Raw genomic sequence first — 22048 nt, forward strand, 5'->3', positions numbered from 1 at the left:
GTCTTCGTTCATGGAGTATTTCAAAACATAACGAAAAGGTGGATCGTTGTTGTTCGATCGTTTTGAAAAGATGGTTCTTCCATACGTTTACATCGTTCTTACGCGGATCTTGCCTTTTTCACTGCCCAGATACTTTTGGATACGCGTTTTATATCGAATGCATGCTCTGTAAGAAGAGAAAACATCCTCTGTTAGCAACCTGATGCGATTACGACAATTTAATTGTTTCGAACTACGCATTTGGGATACTCTTTGCAACACACGTCTTCGTTTATGTAGTATTTCAAAACGTAACGAAAAGGGGGATTGTTGTTCGATCGTTTTGAAAAGATGGTTCTTCACATATCCTTGCATTATTGTTTACACGCGTGGATGTTGATGGTCGATTCGTGTGTCACGATATCTAAAGATTACGTATCTCAATATACATATTTTGATCGTAATACTTAATTTTTTGTGTTTCGTATTACATATCGAGGTAATTGCACTCGGAAAACGTGAAATTGGCCATTATCGACGATGTTGCTCTTAATAAAACACGGTCCGCGGACCGGTTTTCCCATCGAAAAGTATTCGACGATTCTTGAAATCGAGATACTCGTTTACTTCTGTTATCATTTAACCTTTTACTCATCGAACGAAAGAGTTCGTTCTACAAAACATGCAATGCCGCCTACTTTCTTAGCGCTTTCCCCAAGTATCCACTACAGAAACAAAGTGTCAATACAACTTTCGTCCATTCGGTTGTGACTACTAAAACAATTTTTCGATTCGTTGAGAATCAAATTTTTCCCGCGATATTAACCACGTAGGGAAATAAAAGTATAGTCACTATCTGGTCTAGTGATTTGGGACAGTAATGTAACAAGAAGCAAAGAAAAATGCAGTGGTTTATTCACAGAGAAAAAAGATTTTAATTCATAGTTCAGAGCTCTCGTTATAAAAATTATATTTATTAAAATTCTGACTCAAATGCAGGGTGAAAATGTAGATATTATTTCCTTGGTAAATTTAAACTCAACGTGAAAGTCTTGTTTGCTACGAACAATAGAAAACTAGAAAATCTTTAGTGACTGGATGAAATCGAAGTAATGTCGATGTTGGGGCAATTTTCCTTTCTATAAAGAAGCAATGTTCTAGACAAATTAGATACTAACTAGAGACAGCTGACATTAGTTTTTTATATTCTCAGATTTCTGGAATAATATTTTCAATCGGATAAAATCGGTAATGTCGGTGTTGGGGCAATTTTCCTTTCTATAAAGAAGCAATGTTCTAGACAAATGAGATACTAACTAGAGACAGTTGACATTAGTTTTTCATTTTCTCAGATTTCTGGAATAATATTTTCAATCGGATAAAATCGGTAATGTCGGTGTTGGAGCAATTTTCCTTTCTATAAAGAAGCAATGTTCTAGACAAATGAGATACTAACTAGAGACAGTTGACATTAGTTTTTCATTTTCTCAGATTTCTGGAATAATATTTTCAATCGGATAAAATCGGTAATGTCGGTGTTGGAGCAATTTTCCTTTCTATAAAGAAGCAATGTTCTAGACAAATTAGATACTAACTAGAGACAGTTGACATTCGTTTTTTATATTCTCAGATTTCTGGAATAATATTTTCAATCGGATAAAATCGGTAATGTCGGTGTTGGGGCAATTTTCCTTTCTATAAAGAAGCAATGTTCTAGACAAATTAGATACTAACTAGAGACAGTTGACATTAGTTTTTCATTTTCTCAGATTTCTGGAATAATATTTTCAATCGGATAAAATCGGTAATGTCGGTGTTGGAGCAATTTTCCTTTCTATAAAGAAGCAATGTTCTAGACAAATTAGATACTAACTAGAGACAGTTGACATTCGTTTTTTATATTCTCAGATTTCTGGAATAATATTTTCAATCGGATAAAATCGGTAATGTCGGTGTTGGGGCAATTTTCCTTTCTATAAAGAAGCAATGTTCTAGACAAATTAGATACTAACTAGAGACAGTTGACATTAGTCTTTCATTTTCTCAGATTTCTGGAATAATATTTTCAATCGGATAAAATCGGTAATGTCGGTGTTGGGGCAATTTTCCTTTCTATAAAGAAGCAATGTTCTAGACAAATGAGATACTAACTAGAGACAGTTGACATTAGTTTTTCATTTTCTCAGATTTCTGGAATAATATTTTCAATCGGATAAAATCGGTAATGTCGGTGTTGGAGCAATTTTCCTTTCTATAAAGAAGCAATGTTCTAGACAAATTAGATACTAACTAGAGACAGTTGACATTCGTTTTTTATATTCTCAGATTTCTGGAATAATATTTTCAATCGGATAAAATCGGTAATGTCGGTGTTGGGGCAATTTTCCTTTCTATAAAGAAGCAATGTTCTAGACAAATTAGATACTAACTAGAGACAGTTGACATTAGTTTTTCATTTTCTCAGATTTCTGGAATAATATTTTCAATCGGATAAAATCGGTAATGTCGGTGTTGGGGCAATTTTCCTTTCTATAAAGAAGCAATGTTCTAGACAAATTAGATACTAACTAGAGACAGTTGACATTAGTCTTTCATTTTCTCAGATTTCTGGAATAATATTTTCAATCGGATAAAATCGGTAATGTCGGTGTTGGGGCAATTTTCCTTTCTATAAAGAAGCAATGTTCTAGACAAATTAGATACTAACTAGAGACAGTTGACATTAGTTTTTCATTTTCTCAGATTTCTGGAATAATATTTTTAATCGGATAAAATCATAAAATAAATCGTATCAAGCTTTATCTTCGAGCAATTTACGTACATTCTTCCAAACATTTATTTTTCACATTTGAAACAGAATTTTCTATTCTTATCTTGAACTATTCCTTGTAAATGGCATTTTTCTCGTGACCCTGTTCTAAATAGGTTAAAGTGGGTGGCGTAGATTCCTGTATATCGAAGACGTTTGTCATCCAGAGAAACTTTTATGTAAATGTTAGAAAACCAAACACGTTTACTCGCGGAACACGGTATAAAATTTCTTGTACACTGCCAGGAAGGTATCGAAAGCGTTGCTAACTCAAAACACTTTAAAACTACCAAGAAAACTATAAGAGTGAAACACTTCAACGAAGTTGTGGCGAGGAAAATTATAAAATGGAATTGTAAAAATGTGATACTTTTAAAAGAGGCGACAGTAAGAAGTGAAAGTTAATACGTAAGTGTCGATCATGTGTTTCTTTTATTTGCCGTCGTTGCTAGTTAATAGTTTTGTTTACGATAGTTTTATATATACACACTTCGTGGGAAACGACTTTCCGAATGAGAAAACCATGTGTTTCTTGGTCGAACGTGGGAATTACTTTGAAAAGGAACAGATAAACGGTTCTAAAATATTTTCAGCTTACAATTCTACTCAGTTTGTTAATCAATCTTTTATGCGGGATTAAACTATTCGCGTAACAATTATTTCAGGTCATCTCGAGTGACGAGAGACTTGAAAAATTGCTTCGAGCAGCTTCCAATTCTACTCAGTTTGTTAATCAATCTTTTATCTGGGGTTAAACTATTTACGTAACAATTATTTCATCTCGAGTGACGAGAAAAAGAATTTGATTTAGACAAACCTGATGGGTATAATTTTTACTGATACATACTGTACATTTTCTCTGTACCTTTGCGAAGGTAGTGTCAGTGGATTGCTGAGATTCTTCCGTGTAAAGTGAGTCCAAACATGACGCAAATCGTGTAACGTTTCATGTATGTAATTTGAAACAATCGTACGTGCGTCTTGGTTTCGTTACCTGCGTTAGATTGATTGCTAATACGTAAAACCAGCTCTGTTTGAGCGGTGTTTGGACCTGTTTTGATATGAAAATTTTTCTAACGCTCTGCAGAAAGCGAAATTTGTTGCATACTTTTTTTACTGTGTCTATTACGCTTTTTCTATTTCCTTGTCTGTGGAGATCACGTTTCGTTGAACTTGAGACATCGAGCGGCGGGGATGGATCATTTTGAAATTTAATCGAACAATAGAAAGTTTGCATTAACGTAGCTTTACTGTACGATTAGTTTAGTAGCGCTAAATTGCACACACTTGGAAGTGTTTCGGTGAATTTTTTTAATTAATAAAAGTGTGAACAAACCACGAAATAGTTCGAAAAAAAAGATACAAAAATTTAATTAGTCGCACGATCGCGTTTCTGGTTTCTCTGTTCGAGATTAACTGTGACAAATTTCCCATAAATGCATAAACATCCGCAGTCTACTAATCATATTTCGATGCTTAGCAGATTCAGATAATAAAAAACTAGAGTGTGCACCGTTTTAGAAGACGTCTTCTAGCAAATCATGCTGTATCTCCGCCATTTTGCATTTTCTTTGAAACAAAAAAAATTGCAAAATGAAATTGAAGTATATTCCAAGTAGTCTTCAAAACCTTACAAATATTTATTAATCGGATAGTCGGGTCTGGGATGCATGACTAATGAAATTGTCAAAGTTGGGACTTTGTGTCGCGTTGTAAAATACAGTAAAGTGTTGTGTCGTTTCGAAAGTTGTATTTACGGTTGTGAAATTGTATTAGATCTGGTTTGATTCGATTGAAATTGTTTAAATTACTATAAAATTAACAGAGCTCGTGATTAACAGAGCTCTCGTTTTCTGAACTTTCGGGTGGTTTTCGGAGGTTTACTTGGCCCACTGTGCATCGCGTACGGTGGATTGGCGCGGAAGAAAGTAGTTTGAGAAACGCTGCCAATAAAATCAGAGATTTGGAGGTGATGGTGGTGGGGTGGTGGGTTGCAAGAAAAGAGCGACGAAGGAGGTGAAGGTATTGCGAGCGCCGGTTAATTGCGATGCACGCCGTGCGACACGTGTCACGGCATTGTGCGCCCGGTCACGCATTCCCATCGATTACATCGACGACAAACGAATTTACAAGCGCAACTGGAACGTGCTTCGCGAACGCTTCAATAAGGCCTTTCCAAATAAAAGAAAGGATTCTCTTTAACTCGCGATTCGTGACGAGGTCTCCGCGCGCCCCCTCATACCAATGAACGGTCCGTTATAACCGACGTATTTTTATTTAATAACCTCCACGTTGATGCTTTATTTGCCCAAAAAGTAACGGGCTTCTCAATAAGAATGATAGAACTTCTAATCGAAATAAAAAGAAAACTACGAAAGGTGAAATCCTCTGGGAAAAATTTTAATGGGACATTCTAGAGGCCAAAATAAAACGAAAATCAAAAATATCAATTTTTTGATCGAGGCTTCGTTAAAAAGTTATTAAAAAATTAAATTAGAAAATTTCAAATCGTTCACGGAAAAATTATTTTCGGTTGCTGGGATCAATTATAATCATTTTTGGTGATTAAATATACCCCCGAAATCCTGCGTGTTTTCGAGAAAAAAATTCGAAAAGGTAGACCAATTTTTCGGCGAAATTAAAATATTTCAAATCGTTCTGGAAAAATTATTTTCGGTTGCAGGGGTCAATTGCAATCATTTTTGACGATTAGACATACCCCCGAATTCTTACGCATTTTCGAGAAAAAAAATTCTAATATGTAGACCAATTTTCGACGAAATTCAAATATTTCAAATCGTTCTGGAAAAATTATTTTTGGTTACAGAGGTCAATTACAATCATTTTTGGTGAATAGACATACCCCCGATATTCTAACCATTTTCGAGAAAAAAATTCCTTACCGAAAATCTAATGTTATGCTTCCCTGAAATTTCATGCGAATCTTTAAAATGTCATAACTTCTGAACGGATTGGACGATTTTAATGTTTCAAAAAGCAAACAACGCGTATTTCGATGAAGAATATGTAGAAATTCCAAAAATATTCGAAATGTTACTCCTTCACCCTGTAAAGTGAGACAAACCCCACAAGAATGATCCAATTTTCAAACAGCCATAGCTCTTACAATAGTGAATATATCTCAATGAAACTTTTTTCTGAAGTGGAGCTCATAGATACCTATAAAAAAGTATTAGACAACTTTTCTGTAGCGCCTCAAACAAAATTATTAAAAATCAAAAAGGAATTTCTAAGAAAAATCGAAAGGGGGTATTCTCCAAATATTGAAATTGGTAATATTTGACCTCCCAAAAATATTTTAATATTTAATCCTTATGATATTCCTTTATTAAATTCAATTATTTTAATTTCTTCAGGATTTTTAAGGTGCCTAAATTTTTTGGTGAAAAAAAAAATTTCAAATCGTTCTGAAAAAATTATTTTCGGTTTCAGGGGTCAATTACAATAATTTTTGGTGAATAGACACACCCCCGAAATCCTACCCAGTTTCGAGAAAAAAAATCGGGACGGTGTGAAATTTGTCGACAAAATTAAAAAATTTCAAATCGTTCTAAAAAAATTACATTTAGTTTCAGGGGTTAATTACAATAATTTTTGGTGAATAGACACACCCCCGAATTCCTATCCAGTTTCGAGAAAAAAAATTCTTTACCGAAACTATACCGTGTGGTCGGAAATGTTTCTATAACTTTGTAAGGAAGTCCCAATCAACAAATTAGTATCCTTGATTTTCGTCTTATTTTGGCCTCTAGAATCCCCCATTAAAATTTTTCCCAAGGTTGGCTGATCATCTTTGGGAAAGGGTGACATGACTTTTCCCCGAGGAGCTAAAGAATGTCATTTTTAGGATTACATATCAAAGAAAATAAATCTAGATAAGACTCTTGAATTTTAACGAGGCTGTAAAAAATAAGTTCAATTTCAAATCGTGGGAATGCTAGTTTTCTAGTATCTAAAAACAAAGTTTCGTTTTTGTGGACAATTGGAGGTGTTTGGCATGGCAGGTGACGTGTTAAATGGTCATATTAAAATACATATACACTATCTTGAGCAGAGTGACGCCGATTATTCAATTGCCTTATCTTGCAATTTTTTTTTTTTAGTGGACAATTCTCACTTAGTAGCGAAATAAGATTTTTTTTTCCACCGAGTATACATATAGGTAAATGTTATTTTTGTAAACTAGCTTCGTAAACGAGAATCCATAAACTCCTTTTAACCCCTTAACGTTCATGCCCGAGTCTGACTGCTTTGAAAGACGATATTTATTTAATCTAATGGTTTAAGGGATGATAATATTTGTTTTCCTTCAAATTATACGTTGGATACAACATTGTAATTTACGGAAACCACATTTTTAGAAGCAAATCCAATAAAGAAAACTGATTATTCTTGGTTAACCCGAAAAATATGGGCGTTAAGGGGTTAATAGAGGAAACTTCTGTCTCTTACGTTCAGCGTAGAAATAAATTTTGGGAACAGTATTCGTCACTATGAAAATTTATTGAAATTTTGTTGATAAATATCGTAGCACATAGCATCAAAGAAAACTCAAATATATTTTCAGCGTCTAAATTAACTTTGCAGTGGTCTATTTAGATACGCTTTGAGTAAAAATAATAAACGCAATTAGCTTCGTTTGCTGATATCAGCGGCGTCGAGCTATTCGCCGATGAAAAGTTATGTTATCCTTTTCCTCGAAAAAAGAAAAGAAGGTATGCCTTCGTTTATTATGAGCATCGAGATTAAAATTGTATAGCACGATTTTATAGACATACCATAGCCCGTCGGTGTGTGTTGGTGCAATATTTTTCCGCTCGGAAACGAGTCAGACGACGACGGCGCCGACTAATATGCAATATGTTAGCCCAAGAAAAACTTAACAAGCAGTCACGTTAAATACTAAAGGAGGGGGAAGGGAAGCTTGTCGATTCGCTAGGAATTGCAATGTACTGGTAAATGAAGATAATTTTAAAATATACTTTTTATGCGAATACATCTCCGATGAATCATGGTAATTATTTACGTTGGAGGCTTCCTCTCAGATTTTAATAATTTCGATATACATCGAACTGAAAATTACAATTCTGTAAATCCAAATTTTGAAAAATGTTCATTCTATTTTTCAAATCTTAAAGAAATCTGTTTGCATTTCTAGTTAATTAAAATATGACTTCATTCTTCACCGAAAGATGGCGCTACTTATCACTGCTATTAAACAAACAGAACAAATTGTTATCGTACCAATTATTTCGAAAAATCAAAATGTTTAAGAACATAGTCAAGTGCAAATTAATTTTAATTGATTTAATTCGCTTCTAAATCGTATAAAATTCTTGTACATCGATTTCTACGCACAGACATTTTTTAACTGCTTTTTTAATACCTCCCACTCCCACGCGTTGGATGTTAATAAATTGCAACTATTTGTTATATTCTTTCCGTTTGATTTTTTCCGGGTTTTTAAGCGCCCCTGGCAATATGCAACCCGACGATCACACGAGTATAACTTATTGCTCGATCGGACATCGTCATAGTGAAATAGACTATGTAATTATGCTAGTCGATCGACACGTGTGGAATTTAAAAGGTCTTTCTCCTTGGTTAATTTAAATTAATTTCTATGAAAATTAGGTCACGATTTGGGAACGATTTTCACAAACTGTCGATGTCAAGGACTTATTTTTTAATAAATGTTATAAAGAGAATCGTGTTGCAGAGTTATAATAATAAAGAATACGACTCTTCTTCGATGATTTATAGTTTTCCGCAGTCTAGACGACGTCGTGCGTGGAATATTCCACTTCTCGATGCAAATGGGTTAATACCTTACGGACCAGCCAATGCTGTCGCGATTGGACCTCATTCTTAGATTGTCGAAGAACCTTTCTAATTTATAAAACACGATAATATATCGGTAAATACCAGGAACAAACCAGTACGAGCGTATTGTGGTTCCAATGTTGATCAAAGATTTAATCGTGAAACATTAATCGCCAATTCACTGCTTTCTTCTAAACAGAATCGAAATAGCTTGGAACATTTGTCTTTATACAGTACTTAATGGATTGCTGGACTGTTGAATAAGAATCACCACAATGGCTCGATGATAAAGTTTTCATAAAGTTCGACGGTATATTTAAAATATTTCTGTAAATTTTAATGGAAAATTCCTCTTGTAAAAATTAACACTTTCGCGCTGCTAGGAATCGTTATCAGATGTGACTCAGTTTCGTACAATTCGTGATAGTAACAAGACTTAAGCTAGCTTAAACGTCATGGAAATCTACATATGTATAGTCGAATATATTTTAGTTTTGCTTGTTCAAGATATGATTTGAATTTAATATTTTTAAAGTACAGAGATGATAAATAAACTTGTCGTCTACGTTTATCATCAAATGCAAAGCTAAGTTGTGATTAGAAGTCATCGAACGTAACGTTGGAATTGGTTTTTCATTGAATTTTATGGATCCTAGGTTGGTAAACTTTTGCTCCAGATTCTCTGGATCTAACCTCGCTTGCTCTCTCGAGGATCTCTAAAAAATTGAACTGAACTGACCATTTCGACATAATAACACGTGTTTATTACGCTGGAGTTGCATAGAAATGAGTCGAGAGAATCAATTGAATATAAAAAAATTATGAATATGTAATTACAGTACAAAGGCGAGGTGCAGATGTACAGCAATAGATGAAAGTTAAAGACTACTCGATACATTATCATACTGCACTATGGATGCAAATTAGACAATAATTCGTACATACACACTTTCTCTGTGAACGACTTTCCCAACTATATTAGCTATAATACTTTTTTCGAAATATTAGAACTGTTCTATACATTGCACACACAGTTATAAATATAACCACACGGTTGGAAAAAAAAGAACAAAAATACGAGAAATAATAGGACAGTTTGATGTAAATATAGTCGTTTTAATAAACATTGGACGAATAATTATTCCCGTTCTGTAACGCGAGTGACTCACCCTACTCCTCCAATGTTTATTGAAACGACTATATTTACATTAAACCGTCTGATTATTTCTCGAACTTTTGTTTTTCTTTTTTTTTTCAAACCGCGCGGTTATATAATGCTCAGTCGCGAACATAATACTCTATAAATCACGCACAGAAATTTAACGTGCATCTTGGGAACCAATTATTCGTTGTAACTGTCGACTTTAAAAAAAAAAAAAAACTAATTACAATTTCATATATAACTTAACTTCTCGCCTGTTCCCGGAAACCGTTGGATTTTTCTAAATATAGAATTAGAATTTCAGATTGATTGAAGGGGGAAACCACTGTGGGGGGCTGAAAATAAAGGCAATTTTCAAGAATTTTTTTTTTTGGGCACAACTATGAAACTTCTGGAAATTGTTTACTATTTCGAAAGTACATTTCTTGAACTACTTCTCGTAAAAATTTCGTATGAAAATGTTAATTATTACAGCCACAATAGGAACCAGTGTAAGAAATTAATTATTCCATAATTACCATACAAAATTTGAAGTGAATCGGATGAAAATTGATCGAGTTTGGGGAAAACTCAAGAGTGGTATTTCGAGGTAGTTATTTTGATCAACACACTTTCCATTGATATGAAAATTTTACTACAGTAGAGATAATAAAAGAGTTTCAAATAATTATAATTTATAAAAATTTAAAATTTATAAAAATAATTTCAAAATATTACTTTAATATCGTAGGGGAGTCATTCTGAAAACCCCAAGCATTGAAAAAGAGATAAAAAAAAGAAAAGTGGTTTCCCCCCTTAACCCTTTGTATTCCTATGTCGAATGTAACTCGTCAGTTTTTATCTCCAAACCAAAGAGATATCATACACTTGAAAATTACTGTTGGAGTATTTAGTGCACAGGGATCTATGCCACAAATAATTGTCTATATTTGAAATACAATATCGATACACTTGGCTAATAATACTCGACTAATGGCGGTCTTTACACACGTGTAGTTAGAGACAGAGTTGGCTCGCCCAAACATGCCTCGTCGCAATACAAAACAAAAAAAAACATACGTACATTCCGACGTGGATGTCGCGATTTCGGTGCTAATTCATCGATAAACTAGTTTTCTATCCAACTAATATCCAACAATTACAAGACACAACAACGGTTTAAGTGAAACAGATATTTCATTGAATTTGTCTACTTTTTAGTCGACGTAAATCTATACTATTATATAAAGAGAGAGTCGATTTTTATGTTCGCGTAAAACTCAAGACCTATTGAACCGATCTTCCTAAAATTTTGACACGTTATTCCTGCATACTCTAGGACAGACATAGGCTATGTAGCATGTCTCAGAAGCGCGTTATTAACATGATATTTATATGCAAAGATTTCATGCGTACGACTGTTTGGCAGACCACGCGACCCCTGTATACGACAGTCTACTTGCGCGCGCATGCGCATATTCGGCCCGCGCGATACCTCGCCCGTAGCAGTACCGCGATGTTACCGCCAGGTGGCGAAGCTTCTCGAGCGCTTTCTCGCGAGAGAATTGCATTATCGCGGATATACATGTCAGGACGATCGTTTGGTCATAATTTGCTTTTGCACAAGGTCGGGCGAAGCCGAGATGGGGCATGCTAGTTTCAAATAAAACACTTGGAAGTGTCGGAAGCTGCTGGTAACAAAATTCAAACACAATTCGTAGTGCAAAGGGTTGAACGATGAAACGAAAAGATTAGTAATCGATTGGTGGTTGATATGTTGCAGGTAGCAGTCACGTAGAATGGTAACTTCACAACACGACGGTACCAGAAGTGTGGGTGGCGGGGGCGGCGGAGATGGCGGCGGCGGCGGTGGTGACGGAACCGTGTACACGGTGACCGTGAGTGGGGTCGGTTACAGGAACGAGGGTTACAAAGACGATGGCACCGACGGTATACCCCCGGAGCCGCAGAAACCGCCACAGTTGTCGTCCACGGACGACGACACCCAGTCCAGGAAGTTCAAGCTTTCGCGCGGCGAGAAATGGCGGATCTTAAAGAACATTAGTACCGTCTCGATAGCTTTTATGGTGCAGTTTACTGCGTTTCAAGGCACGGCGAACCTTCAGTCGTCTATAAACGCTAGTGATGGTTTGGGTACTGTGTCTCTATCGGCGATATACGCGGCGCTGGTGCTCTCCTGCATCTTCGTGCCTACCTTCGTTATCAAGAGGCTCACCGTTAAATGGACGCTGTGTGTCTCTATGCTGTGTTACGCCCCGTACATCGGATCCCAGTTCTATCCGAAATTTTACACCCTGGTACCAGCCGGTGTACTTCTGGGCCTTGGCGCGGCACCCATGTGGGCAGCACAAGCCACCTACCTCACGCAAGTCGGCGGCGTTTACGCGAAGCTCACCGACCAACCCGTGGACGCCATCGTCGTCAGATTCTTCGGGTTCTTCTTCCTCGCCTGGCAGACCGCCGAACTCTGGGGCAACCTGATCTCGTCTTTAGGTAAATAGAAAGTTCAATACTATTTACTAATACTTGAATTTATTTACAATTATATGCATATGTGTTAACAGTTTAATTTTCAATGTTCTTCACTCGATTCTTATGGAGTTCTTAAGATTAAGATTTTTTTTTTTACTCGTTTTCATGTTTCCTCTGCACTTGAAAATGTTTGTTAGGTTCTCGGAATGTTTATGAGGATATTGTGATTTTCCTTGGATTAGGGCTCGAGGGGAAGCTTTCAAAAACCTCGTTTATCTAATTTGGAGAGTTCTATGTCCCACGAATATATACAGATTCCAAAATAGGTGGAGACATTGTGCATCCAATCGAGCCCCTGTTCATCCCTCAGATATTCGAAATCCCGCCCACTAAGGGTGGTACAATGTTAAAGTACGGTGCTTAACGGGTTTATCATATAGACATTTTCTTTGCACCATGAGCTACTTGCCAAATAGCTAATTGAGTAATTTAAAATAACATTGACTAAACGAGAGGTATGCTAATAACTGTTGGAATTCCCAACAGGTAGCCTTTTATCTGTTCCTCCTTTTTTACACTTATTCAGGGATCAGATATTTTATCGACGAATTGGCAAATTTCTAGGCGATCGTGCCTGTATTATTAGATTCAAAACATGTCGCGTTTGCTAGACAGAGGAATTCAGGGCTCTGATATTGGATAGTCGGTCGAGCGCTTGTGAGAGAGACGAGAGCGCCATCTGGTGGCGCCACAACTTGAAAACTAATCGTGCACGTATGTGCCAATTTCCCCCAAGGAGGTTAACATCATCGACACGACGTTTACAATGAGAACCTTAAGCATATTCATCCTTCCATTGTTCCGCACCTCACACGTTTTCCTTTGTCTTCCTTTCTCTCGCCATTAAGTTGATACCCTTCCCCTACTTTCGTCCAACAATTCTTCCATCTCTCTGGTCTCTCTGCACCCGTACGTTCCCTTAACACGTGCCATACCATTCCACAGTTTAATCTCACCAGTATCTTTATGGATCTTGCTACATATATTTTTAAATTCTTCGGCTCTTTACTAACGTGTTCAATCGTGTTCAAAATTGTTTCAATATGAAATAGCCTTATGGTATAAAGTTATTTAATAATAAGAATAATTTTCATATATCCAATGAAAATTACTAATAATTGTATTTGATTATTAGTTTTATAGTACAAAATTAACTATAGTGATAACTTAAAATGAAATACAATGAAATTCTTATGAAATAGTCTTATGGTATAGAAAAAAGTTATTTAATAATAAGAATAATTTTCATATATCCAGTGAAAACTATTAATAATTGTATTTGATTTTTAGTTTTATAGTAAAAATTGACTATAGTGATATCTTAAAATGGAATACAATTAAATTCTTATGAAATAGTCTTATGGTATAAAAAAAAGTTATTTAATAATAAGAATAATTAGTTTTAGTAGAATATTTAGTGCCTCTCTTTCCATGTTTATAATACTCTCTGCCACGAATACACCATTTTCCCTTACATTCCATAGAATAAAAGAATTTGTTAAATGTATAATTTGATAAAAATTGAACAGCCACAAAGTTACAATTTGATTTATATAGACGTTACAGAGCAGGCATTATTAATATAATTTTAGCCCGCGTATCAATTTACATTTTGTTAACACAGCGTAGGCGGCAGCTGTGCAATTATTTTACAAGAACCAAAAATATTTTAAAGGCCATTTTTCACCTGTATCAACGTCAATTGTTGTATCGTAAGGAAACTTATATGGAACTGGAAAGAAAACAATAATTTCTACGGGAATAAGCAAACATTTATTTTTTAAATATTATTTCCTCGAAAATAGAAGAATGAAAATTTTTTTTCATAGGCAATGGCGTTTCAAAGATTTGAAGATAAACATCGTATTTTTTTAATAAATAGAATATCACATTTGTTATGCCAAAATTTAAAAGTTGAATTGTGTTATAAAATTTGTAATTTACTGGTATCAAAAATTTCGATAAAACAGATATCTTCGATATTGAATCACGAACATAATAGACGATCACAGTGAGGCAACATTACTCGCGTCGATAAACATTGCAAGGTAAACACAGCTGTTTTATTGAAATGTTCGATGATATAGAATTTTTTTAACTCGATGTTACGCGGATCAAATTATCGGTAAACGTAGCAAAATATCTCGTTGACTGTTACGTTCAAAGTCAATATCGGTTAACGCGTTCTTACTTAGAATTAATCGTTCTATAAGATTCTATTATGAACTGTGTGACATTCCATTTGAAAATAAGTTGACCTTCGAACATCCGAGACGTCTTCGTCTATGAAAAAAAAGAAGACGCACTGTGCAATGGTTGCTTCTCCATATAACAATCTTTCATACAACGTGTGGTTTATACGTTGTTCAAGGTGAGCGTATTAAGTGCCTTCGCCTTGGATATTGGCATCTAAACTGCTCATAATAATTAGAGAATTACATGCTCAAAGGGATGTGTCGTTCCGTGGAAGGCATTCAATCAAGACTAGCAGCGTGCTATACGAAGTATTCAGCAAAAACGATACTACGCGCTGAAGACGCAGTATTTATCAAAATTATTTCTCCATATCATTTCATAATTTTTGAAACCTCGAACTTCCAACGAAAGTTACACATTGGTCGTAAATTAATTCGAACCACATTTAGGATAGGTGCTCGTAGGTTCCACGAAAGAAACGCTTAAAATGCAAATGTTCAGGCAACAGATCCATGCAAACGAGCCACTTTGGGTGAAAAATCTCGACATTGAGGTGATCGTTTAAAGCAGTGGTTCTTAACCTTTTTGGCAGAGTCTATTGGAACTTGTTAAGCCATTTCTATATGTGATGATCCTCAAAATAGTGTCCTTGAATATTGGTTGAATCATTGTTGAAGATCCTGAATTGCTCGAATTTTGACAAATTTTTACCAACGAGAATATAGTTAAAATTTCTACGCGGTGAATTCAAATTCGCGGTTCCCCGGATGTCTGTTTATGCAGGTCAACCCTTTTAGTGTTTAGTAATTTTTTGTCACAACGATTTGTAATTTTTTAATTTTGTCGAATAATTTCACACCTTCTCTATTTTTTTTCTCGAAAGTGGGCAGGATTTCGTGGGTATGTCTAATGACAAAAACTGATTGTAGTTGACCCTCGAAACCGAAAATAATTTTTTGAGAAGGATTTGAAATTTTTTTTTCGTCGAAAAATTTAGGCTCCTAATTAGATTTTTTTTCTCGAAAATGCGTAGGAATTCGGTGGTATGTGTAATGATAAAAAATGATTGTAATTGACCCCTGTAACTAAATATAATTTTTTTAATGTGATTTTAAATATTTTAATTTCATCTAAAAAGTTCAGTACCTACTCGAATTTTTTTCTCGAAAATGCGTAGGATTTCGGGGGTATGTGTATTCACCAAAAATGATTATAATTGACCCCTGTAACCAAAAATATTTTTTCCAGAACGATTTGAAATTTTTTAATTTTATCGAAAAATGTTACACCTTCTCGAATTTTTTTCTCGAAACTGGTTAGGATTTCGAGGGTATGTCTCTTCACCAAAAATGATTGTAATTGATCCCCACGGCCAAAAATAATTTTTTCAGAACGATTTGAAAATTTCAGTACCTACCCACTTTCGATTTTCTTAGAAATTCGTTTTTGATGTTTTAATAATTTTGTTTGACGCGCTACGGAAAAGTTGTCTAATACTTTTTTGTAGGCACCTATGAGCTCCACTTCAGAAAAAAGTTTCATTGAGACACGCAACGATATACCGTCGTTCGGCACTAAAAGGATTAAGAACCACTGGTCTAAAGTCTAAATAGACGATCATTCGTAGAAAAGCAGCTCGAGGACGCGGGATCGGTGTCAATATCACCGCGCGTGTCGTAAATTTGGCGACGATTATCATATCGATACACGGCCTGGTCCCACGAAACGCGAGAAACGATCGTGAAATGCTGCTTCGCGACGCTTCGTAAACAAGCGTTGCGACAGACGATGCGTAGCGGTAATAACGCGTGCGCGGTCAGACAGTCGGGCCAAACATTTGGTCTTTCCCCTGTCGAGAGCAGTAATAACCCGGCGCTGCTGCACGGCGCGTGCCTAAAATCGATCCTATCAATTCCTGAACAAAACGTCAAGAACCACTCTCACGGACTATTCGTGCAGATAAGCAATCTACTATTTATTCAACAGTTTGTAAAATAATTCGATACGATGATCCTTGTAAATCGCGCGTATATTGCTGTTATCGTGGTAATGGCGACATTAATTGTTAGTAACAAGTTTTATCTTCGATGTAAATACAGGTACTTAAATAATCGAAAGCGGTACGAAATTTGTGTAAAAATAATAATTTAAACACCCACTTTATGAGAACTATTTTTGCTAAACGAAACCGATAAAAACGGACTCTGAATTCGATAACAGAAATTTCGATTTTTAAAAGCATATTCGTAGTTACGATAAAAAATTATCTGAAAGATAAGTTAGTTTCCTGATCTCCTTATTTCACAGTCAATTGGCCCTCTCTAATTAAAATTATTAGATCAATACTGAATACAAAAATGAATAATTGTTCTATTACAATTAATAACAACAGTAGTACCGACTCACCCACAACTCGAGCCGCCCGAAATTCGTTAAATAATTCATTCGCTAGACGCGTATAGAACTTGAAATAAAAATATCTCGAAAACGAAGGCCCATTTTGAAGATTTCATTTCTGTGGTATAAAGTAAGAGGCTCATTCGGGGATAAACTTTGTTAGATATTTTGCAAGAACAACTCTACTCAGTCCCGGTTCCGGGGTAAGTGGCAAGAGGTGAAGCTTAGTCCTCTTACCAGAAGGCACTTCGAGTCACCAGCCATCGACGGGCGTCTGGATCGTGTCCTTGCAACCATCCCTCTTAAGTTCCAATCATAAATCGTTTGAAAACGAAACATCGTCGAGCTAATTGCCCTCGACGTCCCTTAAAAACTAAGCCGTCGCTGACAACTTTGTTACGTTTTACGGGTAGAAAATTAGTCCCATGGTCGCGGAACGTTGCTCCCGCGTTCGTTATTCGGCAGTTCGGGCGAATATCGAATGCACGGGAGCCGGTTTAAGACGCGTGGTGGCCGTTCCTCACGGACACTTGTCGGGCTTCGAGCGTGTCTGACTGACAACGCTGGCCGGGGAGAACTCGCGTAGAAAGACGGGGAAACACCGTAACGGCGTGAGCGACAAAGACGGAGAGCACAGCTTCGCACGCGGGAAGAAACAAGATTTATCCGGTATAAACTCGCGATAGTCGGTTTCCGTACCACCTCGTACGCATTCTCCGATACGGCGTGGCGGTAATACGCGTTTTAACCGTTTTCTACCATTCGTACGCTTCGATCGTTCGGAGCTTCCTCCGCGAAAAGCGGCTCTTCCGACATGTTGGTTGCTCCCCCACACGGCCCCCCAGCTTCGCGTCTCGACGATGTCGCGCTTACTTTCCCGGACTCTCTCTGTTCTGCAAAGGTATGATTCCACCGAGGCAACACTATGCGACTCGTGACACGCCACGTGTCGTTCGGTGACACTACGCGACCTGTAGCATGCTACTTCTCATTAACTGTTTTGCTCGACATGTTCAATCTTGTCCATTCGACAAAACAATATCAAATAATCCCGCGTTTCTTTATTTCGTAAAGGAAACAGATGAATGTGTAGCAAATACACGTGTCAAGTGTCTACATAACGTCGATTTCATGTTGCATGCGTCGTAATCGCCTGAATGTTGCCTTAACCCTTTGCACTCCTATATCGAGTGTGATTCGACATCAATTTTTATCCGAGGAACTCCTTTGTCGAGTTCCAGTCGACATTTTTTCAAGTCCAAACCAAAGAGATATCTTGAAAGTTAGAAAATGCAACAACAGTGTAAATAAAACAGATATTTTAACAGGTAAATTTCAAATAAAACACTTGACTCGATCGAGTCATTTCCTTTCAAGATATCACTATAGTCAATTTTTATTATCCAACTAAAAATCAACTTTTCTTATTAAATAACTTTTTTTTATACCATAAGGCTATTTCATAAGAATTTTATTGTTTCATTTTAAGACATCACTGTAGTCAATTTTAATTATAAAACTGAAAATTATACATAATTATTAATAATTTTTTTTTTCTTGGGAGCTGCTGGTAACAAAATTGAAATATATCGAATATATTTCAATTTTAAAGCTCTATCGAACGAACATTATACACTTTGTCGAACAGCAAAGAATCGTTCCAAACAAAAGAAAATATAAAAACGCTACGAACTTATTCCCCGACCGACAATACTTTACGAAGCGCGGTAAGAGAAATTTAATGCTCGAAACGGAAGAAGTAAATACGGAAAGTGTCGGTGTACGGTGCGTTCCGGTTAATCGGGACATCCGTTGACCGGCACAGCTCTTTAACGCGAATAATAACAATCTATTTTTCCAGATAGTGTAAAACGATCGTAAACAAGCTGATTAGATACTTCGGCTAATTATGATACGGAGAAAGAATCGGCTTGGTAGGAACGCCGGTCGACGAGGGCAATTCTTCCACCTCTTACCGGTTGGCCCAGCAGATCGGAGTATGACAGCATTCAATGAAAGTATTGACAGAGTCGAGGGAGTGGGGGATCTCGTTTCTTGAACCTCTTCCTCCAGCCAAGTCGATTCTTTCACTCGCTGAACCGTTGTACCGTGTATGCATTGTACATTCTAAACATCGACGTCTACGCACGCGGACAAAAAGATACGATACAGTTGTACGTCTACAACAAAATAATATGGTTAGATGGTAAAGAATCGAGGTTAGGATTTGCAAGGACGAGACGTTCGGTATTTCGTGAAATTTCAAGCCTTAAAAAAAATATTAAAAATTATTGGAAAGAACTAGTGGAATATCACCATCTCTGGGATAATGCCTTATAATTTTCATAATTGATTCGCTAATTTTTTACGAATATATATATACATAATTATCGGCAAGCAATTACACGCGGATAATACGTACGTACGTAGTATTAAATTACTCGTCTCGCCTTCGCGGTCTACTTTTAATTGGAATAACTCGCTTTCGAAAGGCGTCACTTTTTTCTTTTTCCTTCGATCGTTCCCCATTTTCTCGCCGGTACGTATCGACACGACAATTTCGCTGTGAATCCGCGAAACGCTCGTTGCTAAATCGTCGAGGAAGTTATCGAAACGTTTTAATGGCTGTACCGGTGCGTTTCGAATGTCTCTCGACTGCCTTCGATCGAGAAAATTGCGCGCAGAGTCGCGTAATCGGTCGAATAATATTATACACCCGATAAGTAGGACTCGCGGACAATCGGAAACGATTGGGTGGTAGACATTGTAAACATACTATGATATTATCAACGACGCTCCGGTGAAAGTTCCTGTCGTTCGCTGTCCGATGACCGCGCTCGCTGATTGGCCAACATGGACGCCAGAATGTCGATACGTTTTGTATCAGCGGCGTGTAATCGGTACTTAGCTCGGCATCTGCGTATTCGTGAAACGAGATCGTTCGCGAATAAAGAGAGAGCCTCGTCGCGAAGCGATTTTAACCACGATTTCCTTACTATTTTCTTTCTTTCGGCGGGAAACGTCGCGCTGGTCAATTTTCTGCCTCCCGCGCAGCCTACTGCGCAAACGATAATGGACGCGGCCATGACACATTGAACACATCGGTAGAATGACATCAGATTCGAAGCCACTTAGATCGATAAGAACTACAATGAATGTGTTACGATCTCACTGTTTTTTCCTAATTTTTTTATTTATTTAACGGGTGAACACTCTTTACGAAGAAAGAAAGGAATACAAATACAGACACTAAGTACACAAAAGGAGACTACGAAGTTTTTTACAGCGTTTATAACCAAATATTCAAAGACGCTAAGAATCTGATTTCCTCCACTTAAAAAGAATTTTAAATATAACAATGAAAAATTGAATACTGGTCGGCTGTATGGCGTTATTATAGAACACTCGATCATACGCGATCCTTAAGATTCGTTCCCTTCTACGCGGAGTAACCGGTGAGTTATTTGAAAGTATATTTTCTCTTACATCACGAAGAGTTGTACGTTTGAACTCTAACCACTCTTGATTCCATATTTCCAGGACTTTCGAATAAATTATTTCGTCGAGGATCTTTAATTATCGGATCGACGAAAGATTTCGCAACGCGACGCGAATAGAAATGCTCGTTTCGTGTCGCGAACCGAGGAATTCTCTTTTTTTTTTGTTGCGGTACGTCGATTACACCTGCAGCGTGAAACGAGACCCGGCAAACGAAAAAAAAGTCATTGTTTTGCAAAGACAAACGAAACTTTCGAAAGTAACCGGCGGTCTGAAATCATTCTATTTACCGTCGAGAAATTCCTTGGTTTTTCGGGATTTCTCGTCAGTTTTGGTTCTACTTCACGATTCTCAAATATCCCTAATCTTTATCACACGTTTGCTATTTTTAATTGGACCACTTTAGTTAGTTTCTTAATTGGACCACTTTAGTCGTGTATTGATATATTTCATTGACACCACTTATCGTTCCAGACTAAATACTCTCGATTCATATAGCTATTTCGATCCAAATACTTCTCTATTTTATATGGAAATTTAACCACAACAGAAATGACAAAAGAGTTTCAAACGAATGTCTCGAAGTAAAGGGCAGTTAGTTTCAAGTTTCAAGCGTTATGCATATTGCATTTTCTACATCTACTAAATCTTCTGTAACTTTGTCCTTTTTGCGAATTTTACTTGAATATTTTAGCGGGAATCATTTTTAAAACCCCAAGCATTGAGAAGAGGTAAAATACATGGTTGTTTTACAAGATTTTGCAATAAGAAATTTGAGTTCGTATACATTTAAAAAAGAAATTATTTATTCCTAAACCCTTACAAAATGGCTCCGGACTGCCTGGTCCCCCTAACCATTGGTTTTAGTTTCTTAACCCTTTGCATTCCGAATTATATTTGAATTTTGTTACCAGCAGCTTTTCAACGCTTTTAAATGTTTTATTTGAAATTTACTGAAAAATAGGGCAATTTGAACGAATAGAGGAACAAACAAATTCAATCAAATATCTGTTTTATTTACACTATTGTTGTGTTTTCTAATTTTGCAAGCGTATGATACATCTTTGGTTCGAATTTGAAAAAATATCGAGTCGCACTCGATGTAGGGGTGCAAAGGGTCAACATTTATGAAAGACTGAAACTTGGTATATACCTATATTGCCCAAAAGCAGTCAAAATTATTGCATCGTGAAAGAATCACTAATGTGTAAAGAAATTTGTTTAAAATTAATTTTTAATATTAGGTTTTAATATTATGAATTTAGGGTGCAAAAGAAATAAAATAAACAACTTGTTGGAACAAGTAACACTGCATAAGGATTCGACTAACAAGTACTACTTTAGCTTATTGAGAAACTGCAGCTTATCAAGTATAATTGTTTTTCTAATTGAAATTAAAAAGCAGTCAAAATGACTTGCTTGGGCAATCCAGTGTTAAATGACTATTCATGATCTTGACAACAGGTTTTCCATTAAAAACGATAGAATTTTTAATTGAAATAAAATGAAAACCACGAAAAATAATCTAATATTCTTTTGACGACTCTAGCACATAATAATTGTGTCATTATATACATAATTGTTTTTCTAATTGAGTTTAAAAAGCAGTGAAAATGACTTGCTTGGGCAAT

The 22048-nt window shown here is 36.3% G+C and overlaps 1 protein-coding gene across 1 annotated transcript in view; it reads left to right on the forward strand.

Annotated features, from left to right (window-relative positions):
- LOC122404513 (UNC93-like protein) overlaps positions 1 to 22048 on the forward strand; it is a 79776-nt gene that overhangs the window by 16594 nt on the left and 41134 nt on the right. The window contains exon 2 of the mRNA XM_043408536.1: positions 11557 to 12287. Within this exon, the coding sequence (XP_043264471.1) occupies positions 11573 to 12287 (715 nt within the window). The 5' untranslated portion in view covers positions 11557 to 11572. The remainder of the gene's footprint in view (positions 1 to 11556; positions 12288 to 22048) is intronic.

The sequence above is a fragment of the Colletes gigas genome, unplaced genomic scaffold, assembly GCF_013123115.1.
Source record: "Colletes gigas isolate AHSC1104 unplaced genomic scaffold, ASM1312311v1 Colletes_gigas_Sc00003, whole genome shotgun sequence".
Classification (NCBI taxonomy): Eukaryota; Metazoa; Arthropoda; class Insecta; order Hymenoptera; family Colletidae; genus Colletes; species Colletes gigas.